Here is a 13,635-nt window from a genome sequence, read left to right as displayed (position 1 = left end):
TATCAAAGATGCTATCATAACATTGTCTCTATTTAGCTTGTTTCAGTTTCATTGGTAAATGAAACTATCCCTTTTTCCCCTGCTCTAATTTATCTGCTTATGTAACTGACTTACCAGCATGATCCCCCCCCCCCCCAAATAACAACCCTTTTTATATAGGCTGATGATGAAAGGTATAGAGGGAGGTCCTGCATACTATGTTTCATTCTGCTAATTGTGGAGAGGACCTTAAATGGTATAGGAGCTGCACTATATGTGGGTCTTTGTTGCAATAATATTCATCATAGGCCAAGTTTGGGGACTAAGTATTTTATCAAATCCAACTACTAAGTGCTGCTGTGTCAGTCCAGCAAACTTCAGTTTAGTACTTTTAGATATCTGCTTCTTGAAAAACTCTAATTAGAACTAGTTCTTTGAAACCTCATTCCTTTTCTGATCCATGTAGGTCAAGCCAAACCTTTTTTTTTAGGTTTGTTTCAGAGCCTTTTGCCTCTGTTCCAACATGACAGTTTCTCGTGTATCCTTCCCACATGTTTTATCTCTAAAAGCTGTTCTCATAAAGAGGTTTTACAAGCATGCCCTTCCTTTGGTAAAATATTTGTTTATATAATTTTTCTTTAAAAATTTGTCCCCTGAGGACCACAGGAGGGATGTTTATATTAAATAGCAGTGATGTAAATCAGGAGGATTTTAAAAATGTGATTCTGGAGTCAGAAATTTGTAGAGTAGACAGAGGAATACATGAGTTTTTGTGCATCAAAAGGATCGTTTTTATGGTTTGGAGATCATATTATAGGGGGAGTTGGAGTGTGTGGTTCTTGGGAAATTCTGACATAAGTGGAAGAACTGCATGTTATTTGATCATTTTAAAAAAACCATTTTCTTTCACAAACACAACACCTATGGCTTCTTTTTCAGTGAGAAGAATGGCTAGGCAGAAGGGAGCTATTAAACCCTTCTCTTCTGAGTAGTTTTCTTGCTGTTAGTCTACAGGATTGAGGGAGAGATAATGGACATCCTGCTCCTCTCCATCATCCTACCCCTTTAAAAGCACTTATAGAATTTGCATTTGGAAAGGGGAAAACAAGTTCATCTTTATTGCAACCCTACAATGGGACTGTGCAGATGCCGACCAGCCACGATTAGAGGTTTTTTAAGCTTTTAGAAACCGAGGGGACAGGAGCAAGCATTACATGTTCCAAAAGTGTATGTCCCCTCTCCCTCAGATCCTTCCTTACTGACACCGAGTTCTACCACTTTATTCTGTACTTACAGGCTCTTTCATCTTGTATGCCTCCATTTCATGTTTCTCTTCCTTGGAGGACTTTTTCTCAATTAAATCTGACAAAATGACTCCCTTCATTGTTAGTTGGGCGAGGTAGCTCTCACTGACCTATCCCTTCCCTTTTCTCCTTGTAACTGGCCCTAAGTTAGAAGAGGAGAGCTATACTGAAGATAATGTTGATGGATTTTACGTTATGTGACCAAGGTAAATGTTCTGTTAAATATAACAGAAGAAAGCTTTTGGAATATCTTCCTGTACAGTGTTCCATAAAACTCATTAATATGGGCTTTGCTGTTCCCTACTAATGGCTTTTCTCTCTCTCTTTTTTTTGGGGGGGGAGCTCTGGTACACAATGTACAAAATGCACTTAAAATAGTTCAAAGGTAGCCATGTTGTCCGTGTTAACTGTCATGAATTCAGTTAACAAAGATACAGTCCTCTCCTGTGTTCCAAAAAATGATTTTAGTGTCATTCCAAAAACAGTTTCCTGTGGGGGACTTGTGCTGGGATGGCTGACAGGTGATCTTTTACTGCATAAAAAAACTAGTTGAGAATTTGTGTCTTGAAGTGGTACAACAAAACAATGTGTTCAACCTCTAAAGTAGTAAAAAGAAATTAAGAGAAGTTGGTGTTTCATACAATATACATCTATATTAGAGACTTAAAGGACCAGGACTCCACTCCCCAAATTGGGAGGGTATTTTTCTCTAATTTTTCCAATAGAAACACTGAAAAAAGCAAAGTATTTCCTTCCTCCTGAATGCTATGTTTTGCTCACTTAAAAGGCTTTTGTGCAGTATGATGATTTAAATGTAGGATAGGCTATAGCCACAGATAAATATAATCCCTGCCTGATTGGGGTGAGGGGAACTTGCCATTGAGGTCCAACCTGTTACCAACCAGTTCTGTCTACCACCCTTCCTTGTGTATTCGTCCGTTCATGGCAGGTGAATTGGCGATTAAGTGACTTGGGTATAAATATTTGTAGTACTCAAGGTGTTCTCTTAGGGTTGCTGTCAGTTTCTTTGTGGTAGGTGAAGATCTCCTGGGATTACAACTAACCTCCAAGTGACAGAGATCAGTTTACCTGGGGGCTGCTGTGGAAGGAGGATTATATGGTAGCATACTCCATTGAAGTCCCTCCCCAAACTATACCCTCCTCTGGTTCCACTCCCAAAATCTCCAAGTATTTGCCAACCTCTAGCTGGCAACCTTATATTCTTTTATTTTTGCTATTATGAGCTGCTTCAAGTTCATATTGAGCAGAGGAGGTTCCAAATAAGTAAACAGCACATATACACAGTGCATATACAAAATTATCATTCAAGATTAATTTTATAACTTAGAGGTTCAACAATCTCCATGGAAGGAGAATACAGGGTATTCTTTGTTTATAGATTGCTGCTGGCCTCTTCTGATGACTTTAATCTAATTTGGTAGAGATCCTGATTTGGATGCCTTTTAACTGTTCTTATCCAAGGACTGTGACAGACCATGTTATAGAGAAACAGTTTGCTGATAGTAGAGAAAGTCAGAAAACTTAAATTCCTGGGAAATGTATCTTATGTGAAAAATGCAATGTCCACAAGGTGTCTGTAATGGTTTGTGCAACCACATTGCAAAAACCAGTAGCAATATATGTGCTGTCTGGCTGAAAAACTGCTTTGCCCCTGAATATAAAATACAGCACATCTGGTGCTGAAAAAATGTGTTGCATAAAAGTGCAACCAACAAATAGGTAACAAATGCAACTTTATTGTGCTAAAAACATACCGTAAAGGTATGGCATAAACCTTTTGCATGCATACATGCAAGATGCTTTGAGAGTTCTTTCCCTTTTACTACAGAGGCATTACTGTATTTGCTGCTTCACAGCCCTTGAATCATATTAACTTTTAAATTATTGTTTTGGTAAGAGAGGGCACAAGTCTAAGCTAGCTGGTCAACTGCTTAGGATGCCAACTAAACCCTATGCTGGCATAATTCAAATACATGACTGTATATCTGGAAGTATGACAGCACAGTGCTGTGCTGGCACCGCATCTGTATAGCCTTGCCATCAATGAAGCTGTGCTGGCATAGGTCCTGGAAATGGACAGTGCCAAGAGAGCGCTGAGGGAGGAGTAGGCATTCATTGGCATTCTAAGAATGAAAATACATCTGCTTTCAAACACACCTCACGGCGATAGTGCATCTTATGATACCAAGTCTGCAGCTAGTGGCAAATTTCCAGGTAAGTCTTATATCTTGAACAATAGAGCAGAAAGCATAGAGCTACACCTCTTTGGCCTGATAGTATTCACACTTAGAACACACACAGATTTTTGGCAATGGAAGTTTTAAAGGAAGTTTTTGATATGTAGAATGACTGCAATTTTTCTACCAAGAGGTTTGAAAGTTGAGTGCAATGGATACCATCAGAATTTTGCTTTCTTTTAACCTATTTTCAAGTACCCTGAAGTTAAAGGACTTCAGCTTCTGTTTATTTCAGCAACCATGAATTAACAGAGTGACTTGTGGGCTGACACCTGCTCACCCTCCTCCCCAGTAATTTAGTTCAACTATGTTTATTGTAATGTATAGAACACAAAAGAGGGTAATTCAGCAATGGTCAGGAATTGTTTTAAAGCAAGATAGTCTCTAATTTGAAGGATTTCTGTGATTGCAGTGTATACCGTGTCATGAAAAGACTTTTCTGCTTAAATTAATTTCTGTTTATGTAATACAAATGTTACTACATATTAGCATATATGAGAAAAAACTCATTTTGTAGTGGTGGAAAGTTATTTATGGTGAACATCAAAACGTTAAAGCATTTTAACATTAAAGCATGAAGAAATTAGGACAGCATTTAAAATATAACTGTATATAAATATTTAAATAATTCAATCAACTGCATTGGTTACCAATTTGCTTCCAGATCAGGTTCAAGGTATTGTTTTTGATATTTTAGGCTTTATGTGGCTTGGGCCCTACCTATCTACAGGACCACCTGCCGGCTTATGCCCCACAGAGAGCACTCCGCTTTGTGGGTATGAATTTGCTAAAGGTCCTAACTCCAGGAAATCATGTGGGACTGAGGTGACGTTTGCAGTTCTTGTCCCATGGTATCCATTTGGGGTTTAGAAGCTTTGGAGAGTCTGAGTTTGTGTGGGTTGGCTGTTCTGAGGTTGGCTGGTATATAGCTGCCCAATATGGTTTCCCCCCCACCCCAAGTTACATTCATGAAACTTCCATTCTTACAGTGCCATGTTCACCAGTCGCCTGTTCCCTGGGAGAATACAACACCGAGTAACGTTCCTAACTCTCTGTTCCCAAAGGAATTGCCCCTCGTAAACCAGGAGCTCCTTTTTGCTTGTAATGTCAACAGTGGCTGTTTCATAAATCCATGCAAATGAGTGGCTAAATAGGTGCGGGTAGCTTAGTCACCATTCCCAACGCATTTGCCTTTCCTTCCCCTTCAGAAGAAAGAGAGAGACAGAGAGACCCAGACCCAGTTTTATAGTTTTATTGCTTCCATGAGGTGAATAACTCACAAGCAACTTGGGGGCGCGCACCTTCCACATTCTCTTCTTTAGGTACAGGCAAAGTTCCAACAATAGAAACTATACTAGTTGAGAAACACTGCCTGGTAAGCTCAAAAACGTCTTCCCAAGCACATTCACAGAGAAGAGTGTTAGCCGTGTCCCCAGCTACTGCAATCTGGTCCAGTCCTTCTGTGGACAGTGCCAGCAAAGGCCCAATGCTCCTTCAAATACTTGTGCTCCTTGGATGTTACAGAAAAGCATTTAGCGCAGGTGACACCATGGCCAATGAATGAAATAGAGTAGAAGTTACTACCACTACATGGAAAAGCTTCTCCCTGCTGAGTCTCAGCTGAGATAGAGAAGCATCTGCTCAGCCTGCATCCCTGAGAGCTGCAGGCTCCTTTGGAAAAATCAGCCATATTCTGTCTGAACCTTGCAATGCAATGTTGGGGAAATAGCCACTAAAAGTGAACTGGCTTTTAGAATCATGGAATCATAGAATAATAGAGTTGGAAGGGACTTCATGGGTCATCTGGTCCAACCCCTTGCACTATGCAGGACACTCACATCCCAATTGCTCATCTACTGTAACCTGCCACCCCTTTGCCTTCACAGAATCTTAAGCAACCATTGTCATAGACAATGTCAGATCACACAGAATTTCTGTGAAGGACAGCTTGAGGTCAACGGTGTCAAGCTCTCAGACAATATCAGGCAAATGGTGTAGAGCAGGACAAGCACCACAATCTAAGACATTTTCTCCACAAGAAGGATCACAACTGGCTCTGCAAGGTGAAAGGTACCTCTGGTCACCACTGCTGCCAACAGGAGACCCAAGTCCAGCAGAATCCCCAAGCTATAAACCTGTTCTTTTAGTGACAGAGTGATCCCATCCAGGACAGGAGATATCCCAATTCCTAGGTCAGATTTCTCTTTCCCCCCCCCCCATGAGTAGCACCTCTGTTTTGTGGAGGTTTAAGTTTCTACTTGTTAGTCCTCATCCATCCTAAAACTGCCTTTAGGCACCTTTTCACAGTTTGCACTGCTTCCCTGGCATTTGCTGGAAGCACAAGAGAGCCAAATGTCATCTGCGTATTGGTGGCAACTTAGCCTACATTTTCAGATGACTACTCACAGTGGCTTTATGTAGATGTTAAAAGGCATCTGCCATATCCTGCTAATATTGTGTTACCACAATTTGTCACACACTAACAAATGTTATAAAAAACTAACAGATTGCAATTGCACATTAAATAGCATGTAATTGCATCCAATTGTAGGACTGACTGAGTAGACAAGAGCTTTTCTTATTCATGATCCTAGATCCACAAAGACTATGTTCCTCTGGCATTTGGCAGGGAGAGCTGGCTCTCACATGAAAGACTAAACAGAAATAGCTTGTGGGTCAGGCTCAGGTCTGAAGGACATTTCTACTTTGTAGCTATACTTCTCTGAAAAAACAGGCTTTGGAATGAACCCATTTGATATTATTCAAAGTGGAATTAATTCAGTTGTATGACAAAATACCTAAGAAGTTGAACATCAGATCAGATCTCTGCCCCCTTCTTTTCCCCCGCTAAAGCCTTGAATATGTGTGAGTCGTGTATTATAATTCAGTCAAAGTAATTGGTTCTTGTCATAAATATCCTAAATGTGCTGCTTCCAACAGCTTTCTAGAGCATATGGAAAGGAGGACCTTCTGTAAATAGAGAAACGTTTCCATAGTGAAAAAGACACCACTCTGATTTTATTTTCATGTGCTTTTTGGCCCTTACTTCTGAAGCCAGGCATCTGTTTGACAGCTGACTTTGCTGGACATTTTCTTCTGTAACCATTCAGAGGAGTAAAAAAGGATGAAGGATTTTAGGGACTTGTCTAAATGCTGGTCTGCTCAGGGCCACTTAAACCTATGTTACTAAAAAGAGACAGACAGAGATGGATGTCAAATCAAAATTCATGATTAGTAATGATCATGGGAGGGCATCTGACAGGATCTCTGAAAAGTATGACCAGAGCCTAAATATATAGTCTGGTAACAGCTTCTATTAAAATTAGATTTTTTTGCCTGCACTTCATATATGTAGTATCAGTTATGTCAGAAATATGCAGTTGATGGATACTTGTCATGGTTTTCTTATTTCTCATGAGCCATTTTTATTGTTAAGTCTCTTATCCTCTTGCCTAACTTGACTGGTGTCAATTTAATTATGAGTGTAATTGAGCCTGAAACAGGTGGAGTTAGTTTTGTTGCCAAAGTAAATAAATTGTATATGTGTTTTTTAGACATCTAAATTTAGAGACTATACATTGTTTGAGAGTGGTATAGTCCCACAGTGTACTTATTTGGCTTCAGCTAGCCTTCTCCTGCATTCTGTGTCTTTTTAATAGTTTAACATAGGATATAAAAACCTGCTTCAAGTAAAATACAATTTAAAATTATATTGTTTTTAATTATGTAATATTATTTGTATGTTTAATTTTGTTGTGAACTGGCCAGAGGCAATTGAGAAGGGCAGGGTATACAAATAAATTGTATTATTTATTATTTAAATTATGCTGTATAGATTATACAGAATAATTTAAGAAAAATCTGACTCTGCTCCACTCTACTAGTGTTCAGTAATTAGCTGATCTGTGCCCACTCTTCTTTTAAAGTGACTTTATTGGTGTGATATCTCTTTTGTTGAGTTCCCCTAACTATATTACAACGTCAAAGAAAGCTAGTGTTGATTGACAGTAAAGTTCAAAGCTTTTCAGTCACTTACCATTGCTTTTAAGCTTGTCTAACTTTGTCTTCATATACTGTTTTACATATTTTGAGTTCTGCCACTTTATGTCCTAGAAGTTATAGTACAAAGTTGTATACATTGTGCACTTGCTGGACTTCTTTGGTCTCTTTATTGTTTCTGATAGACTGGTATCATCATGAACTCTGACCTGTGTATAGGGCATAACTTTCTATGCCCTTTGTAGGAGTTGGCCTGAATTTAGCAGATCCACAAGTTCCTCCATTTTTCACTTGGTCTATTTTCTCTGTTTTCTTTTGTTTCTTAAGATTTTTCTTCATTTTGTATTTTAGGTTCTCCAGGCCAGCACCAATGTTTTTGGATGATTCCTTCAGAAAGTGGGCACGTATTCGGGACTTTGTGCCTCCCTTTGGAATTAAAGGACAAGGTAGGTTGTCACTAGTGTATCCTGCAAGCTTGTTTTCTGTGCGACATCAGCTTTAGAAAGGTACGAATGTATAAGAAGGTGCCAATAGTCATTGATGTAATCACAGTATTTGGAATATGGGACTAATATTGCAACGTATTTATTTTATTTATTAATTATACTTGTAGGCTACGGCTCCTGGACCTGCTGTCTTGTAGCAGCTAACAACAAATAAAACATACAGAAAACAACATAAATACATATAATGCAGCAGTCACAATGTCTCTTTTTATGTGTGGAAAATCAGGCTGACCAGGCAGGTGTAAGGGGAGGGCTATTTGGCTCGGGCCAGACTGGTGAGCTGGGAGGGAGCAGAACAGGTCATGCTGTTAGGGGATTTATAATTGTAATTTTATTGATGTTTTATTGGGGTTTTACTGTAAACCATGAGCTGAATTGGCCTGAGAGTGGTGGTCAATAAACGAAATAAATAAATAAAAATAAAGATGTCATGTCTGGATAAGTATTGTGATTTGGTAAAGAACAGCATAATCATACAGTATTCTACAGTTCATTAGTGCAATAATGGAGGCATCCAAGTTTCCCTGTTCTATCAGATTAAGATTTTAATACTTGTGAGAAAAAAGGAAGTGTGAATTGGAAAGAAAATTTAATTATTTTGAACTGCCCTTTGTTTCTGAAAGTAAGTATAAATATTCACTTTCCAGATTTTATAAATAATATGTACTATTGATTTGAGCTCAGGCCAATCTTTTTTGACAGAAATGGCATAAGTCCTTGAGGACATGAGATGAGCGCTCAGGCTATTAATTTGTTTTTCAGTTGGTCTACCCTTTTCAGTTTGTTTTATTTTACATAAAAATGCAGTTAAGATATTGCTCCAGTAGCCCCTTATCCCTGTTAGAATTTCAAAGATTGTGGGGGGAAATGGTAATTATTTATTATAGTGCACAATTAAAAACAGAATAAAACTACATTAAAACTATACAGAACTAACTGCACATAAGACCAAACGTGTTTCAACCTTACTGGGTCTTCCTCAGTGGTCAGAATTGTAAGCTTTTTTTTCTGAGATACACTCGCAGCACAGAATTATATAATAACGAAGAGTGATGAGCCTAGGCATTTGCCATAGGAGGTGGTCTCCAAAAAGTCTAACATTTACATATATTGGTTGGAGCCATAATTTACAGATCCCATTCAGTCACTCAGCTATACTTTATGGCTTATTATGCACAGCCGCCAAAACGGCGATTTCGGGTCACATGGAAAACACGGAGGGGGAAGAAGCAAAGCCAACCGCTTACGCACGGGACGGGACGCAACAGCGGCAAAACCCAGAGTAACCAATTATGCACGCGGCGACTCCGGCGCTGCTTCTGGTTGCAACCTGGTCACCCGGAAGCGCCGCTTTCTTCTGCTTTTCGCTAACGCGGCTTTTTCGGCGGCCTGCACCGAATCTGTGGCCGGTTGCAGCCGGTGCCGTGCGTTATCGGTGATTTTAGGCGATGCCATTCCACCCTGAATGCAGACCTTCCCCTCCGTGCATAATGGGCCTATAATGAGTTTAGACATTTTTATAGAGTGTATTGTTACAATTCTGACCACTGAGGAAGACCCAGTAGGGTTGAAATGCGTTTGGTCTTATGTGCAGTTAGTTCTGTATTGTTTTTATGTAGTTTTTATTCCGTTTTTAATTGTGACTACAATAAATAATTACCATTTTTACATTATTGTACAGCTCCTGAGTTCCTATGTGTAAAGGTTGGGTTGTGTTCCTTTTTTGGTTTTGGTTTTGCATTGTATGTTTCACGAATTATAACAAAACATTTTGGAACGTTATTGTGGGGGAAAAGACATGTGGTTGAGGTGTAAAGGTACAAAAGTACTGGTCTATGCCAGGCCAGAGTTATGCTTTCTAGGGTCATTCAATATGCAGTAGAGATTAATCTGGAATTGTTTTTAAACTTTGTTGCATTGTGTCCAAAGAAATGTTGGGCTTTTATTGTTTATAGAATAGATGGAATAGTTGTTATAATTATATTTTAGGTATTATAATTAATAATAAGTTTAAAAGGAAATCCATTCTGATGTATACATCATACAAGTAAAGTGAGCAAAAGGGTGTTCTGAAACTTCATGCCCAAAATAATATTTCTGAAACCTGTGGGTATATCTTGGAGACTTAGATAAGTAGAATACTTGGAAACAATACTACATTCCAGAAATAACATAATTTGCATAACTTATTTTCCTCTTGGTTAGTCAGAATATTTGACAGAGAATGGGAGAAACTACAGAACATGAATTAGACATTGGCATAAGCCATGTACCAAGTTAAACAAGAGTCCACTGGGTCCCTATCCTTGCAGTAGGCCAAATTCTAGACTATATGGGCATTTCGAGGTTTGTTAATCAGTTTCTCCTTCCTGTTAGAGATGTTTTCAGCTTAGTGAAGCTGACAAAATGAATGCAACTCTGCAGTTTGCCAGAGAGTTTAGCTGCAAAGGCAGATAGATAGAAATAGGAAGGCTACATGGACATGAGGCAGATTGGACTATCCCTTGTTTTCAGGCTTCCAAGGTGTGTAAGAATTCTCAGTATTTAAGGTTTCTAAATCTCACAGGCAGCTTGTCAAATTCTTCTGCCAAGCCAAATCAAAATGGAGAACCTTGGCATAGGATGATTGAATGGCTCTGGCAGCCTCCATTTTACATTTCAATTCTGCTGCCAGGTTGTGTCACCACCACAGTGTTATGTAAATCTAGGGTTTTATATTGGATTTTCTTCAGTTAAAAACAGTAACAGCCATTACTTAAATGGCTGGGAGGTGAAGCAATGGGAGCAAAACAGCTGAATGGATTGTTTAATACCCTCATGGGACAAAACTTTATGCCAGGATTCAGTCTGAAGCAGTTTGTACGTGTGGGAGGGAAGAATTATTACTCTCTGTAAACCAGTCTTCCTAATGGCTGTGCTGACAGGCCAGGAGTGTGAGAGAAGCAAATGGCACCCCTCTTCATCACATATCATGGGGAAATTTTGCATCAGCCTTTTCTGCTTCTCCCAGGAGATGCATTATGGATGAATAATAGTGACCTGATGACAGCATCAGCACCTCATTAAGGTCCTTCGTCAGGGCTGGTCCAATACTGGTTGAAATGGGTCTGCATGAAGATAGTGCGGATGGTGTTCAGAACCACAGTAACTTGAGAAGCTTTGAAGTGCAAGTTATGCCCCAGAGGTTGGCTTTCTGCTTTGATCCCTCAGGAACACTCTACTCATTTTCATGGCAGTTTTGCAAAATGGTTTGCACGATAAGAGAAACCTGGTGCAGGTATTCATGAGCTTCAACCAATTGGGCAGCTATTGGTTTTGAACAGACCTGGTGATTAACTTCATTTTCTCCTCTGATCTTGGGATCACCTGCCATGGGCTGCACAGTTACTTCTCAAAGTTTCTAGTGGGTGTGCCAAATATTTTTAGTGTATTGATTCCATAAGTGGATTGTGGCTTCATATTCAATTATTAAATGTCCAAGTAAACCCTATTACTTGCCACTTCACATAACATTTGTACAATGTAACTCCCTACATCCTGTATATTTGAAATCTGCCAAATTCTGAACTCAAATATAGAATGCAATCACATATCTTAAGAGCAATAGGAAATAAAGTTCTTATTTTCTATAGATTGCCTATGTATACGCTGTGAAGCCCCCAGGAAAATGATATTTGCTTTCCAAACTAGGATAAAGAACTTCAGGTTGGATGTGGCACTAAGTAATTGGTGCAGAAACCTACAAAATATCAAGGTGGTTTTTTTTACCTGTGAAATCATAGTTACAGACACTCAACATGCTTATAAAGAATATGCTTGATCTCTGAGTATGGTTTTTTTTTCTTTCAAATAAAATGTTGGTGCAAATCATGTAAGCACATACCAACCAAGGTCTGGTCAAAGATTTGAGAGGAATTTAGGCAAACCTTGAAGGTAATCTTAATTTAAGAGACCTGTTGCTCCCTATGGTGTTAGTGAGAAGAAATTAACATGCTCATTACTCTGTGACATTTTAGTTGGTGCTAATCAGAGGCATTACACTGTCAGCATGCTCATTCTGTCAACAGATACACGGGGTACTATATTCTAGATGCACAGGGTGAGTGGTATGTACCAAATAAAAAAGCAAACTCCCTTTCTCCCTTTCTCTTGGTGTTTTAGTCATTGTTCTGTTGCAATTGTTGCAATTGTATTTCTTTAAGTCAAGGCCTGGCAAATTCATTTTGGGGCCTAGTAGTTTCAGCATTTATTTTATCATAGTTCTCGGTGGCTTATCATTTCACATCGAAACATATTGTTACGTGGCATAAAATAAATGTACATGAAGTTCTTGTCATTGCTTTTAAAAATGTGAATATAGTCTATTTGTTGGCTAAGCAGTACCTTTCTATGCTAGGTCCTATATTCAATTATATGGTATTTTTAAAAGCAATACTGGAATTACACAATATTAGGGAGAAGTTTGTTTTTTGTTGTGGAGGTGTCAATCAGGGTTAGTCCTGCAGTTAATTATAAACTGCAGTGCTTTTGCCATAACTTCAATAAAACTGTGTGGTGGCAAATATTAAATAATGTAATTATTAAACCTGAAGGCTGAAAAATGAGTCTAGCTCCTATATTATTGGGCTGGCTCCTAGAGCCAAAAAACAAAAACAAAAAACCAACCTTGCCAAGGCCTGATTTTATTGCACTTCTTGTTCCATTTAGCCTGCTTGCTAAATCAAATTCATTGCATTCCATCTGGAAAAGTGATGGATTCTGTGAGCCAGCATTTAGAACTGCACATTGGATCTTAAAGCTCATGACTCCATTGTATGCACAGTTATTTGTTTTCTACCACTTTATGTCTTAGTACACTTGGAGCCAATGTTGATCGCCACTCAATCAACATTTGCTCTCACTGGAGTGCCTCTTGGATGATATGTATAGAAGAATGTATATGAAAGATGTTGCATTAGAATTGCTCACCTGTGTGGCCACCATGAGAACTTTTTTTCATCTCCTCATGGGATTGAAAAATCTTGTGACTAATTTCATCTTGATATTTTTCACATAAATTCCTCAATGTTCCATGGAGGCAAATGTTATATACAGAAGGCCTTAGTCAGTGCAGTTGATTTTAGTTTTATGAGCTCCACAGGATGGAAAGCTAAGCAGCCACACTGAGAGTATTGACCTCTAGGGCATTCTGGAACATGTACATTTGAGTACTACCAAATATGATAGCTGCCATTCTGTTCCTTAAACATTCTTTTAGCTGCATAGCAGCCTCTTTTCACATCTGGTGTTCCTAGTGTAAATAATACTTTATCTCTACTGATAAAATACAGATGCATGCTGACATCAAAATTTAAATTTGCACTGAACCAAACTATTTGTCTTTACACCTCTTTCTTGGCTTCTTGCCCAGATCTGTGTCTGGAGGAGCTGAAGTTCTACAAGCAGGAGTTCTCACTCACTTTCATTCTTTCTCCCTCCTCCTGTGTTCAGAGCGAAAGGATTTTTTTAAAATTGTGATTTAGGTTGCTGAGTTATGGTGACTGTTCTTTGGGATGATGGGTTGCACCCATGCCTTTTTCATTAATAGCT

General features: G+C 38.9%; 1 protein-coding gene across 13 annotated transcripts in view; it reads left to right on the top strand.

The window, feature by feature from the left end:
* ST3GAL3 (ST3 beta-galactoside alpha-2,3-sialyltransferase 3) overlaps nucleotides 1-13,635 on the top strand; it is a 256,620-nt gene that overhangs the window by 137,945 nt on the left and 105,040 nt on the right. For all 13 annotated transcript variants that reach the window (XM_077334059.1, XM_077334052.1, XM_077334054.1 and 10 more), the window contains one exon: nucleotides 7,892-7,986. In XM_077334059.1, the coding sequence (XP_077190174.1) occupies nucleotides 7,892-7,986 (95 nt within the window). The remainder of the gene's footprint in view (nucleotides 1-7,891; nucleotides 7,987-13,635) is intronic.

This window comes from Paroedura picta, chromosome 4 (genome assembly GCF_049243985.1).
Source record: "Paroedura picta isolate Pp20150507F chromosome 4, Ppicta_v3.0, whole genome shotgun sequence".
Taxonomy (NCBI): Eukaryota; Metazoa; Chordata; class Lepidosauria; order Squamata; family Gekkonidae; genus Paroedura; species Paroedura picta.
The sequence above is the reverse complement of the archived record's forward strand: the minus strand, read 5'-3'. Positions and strand labels throughout refer to the sequence as shown.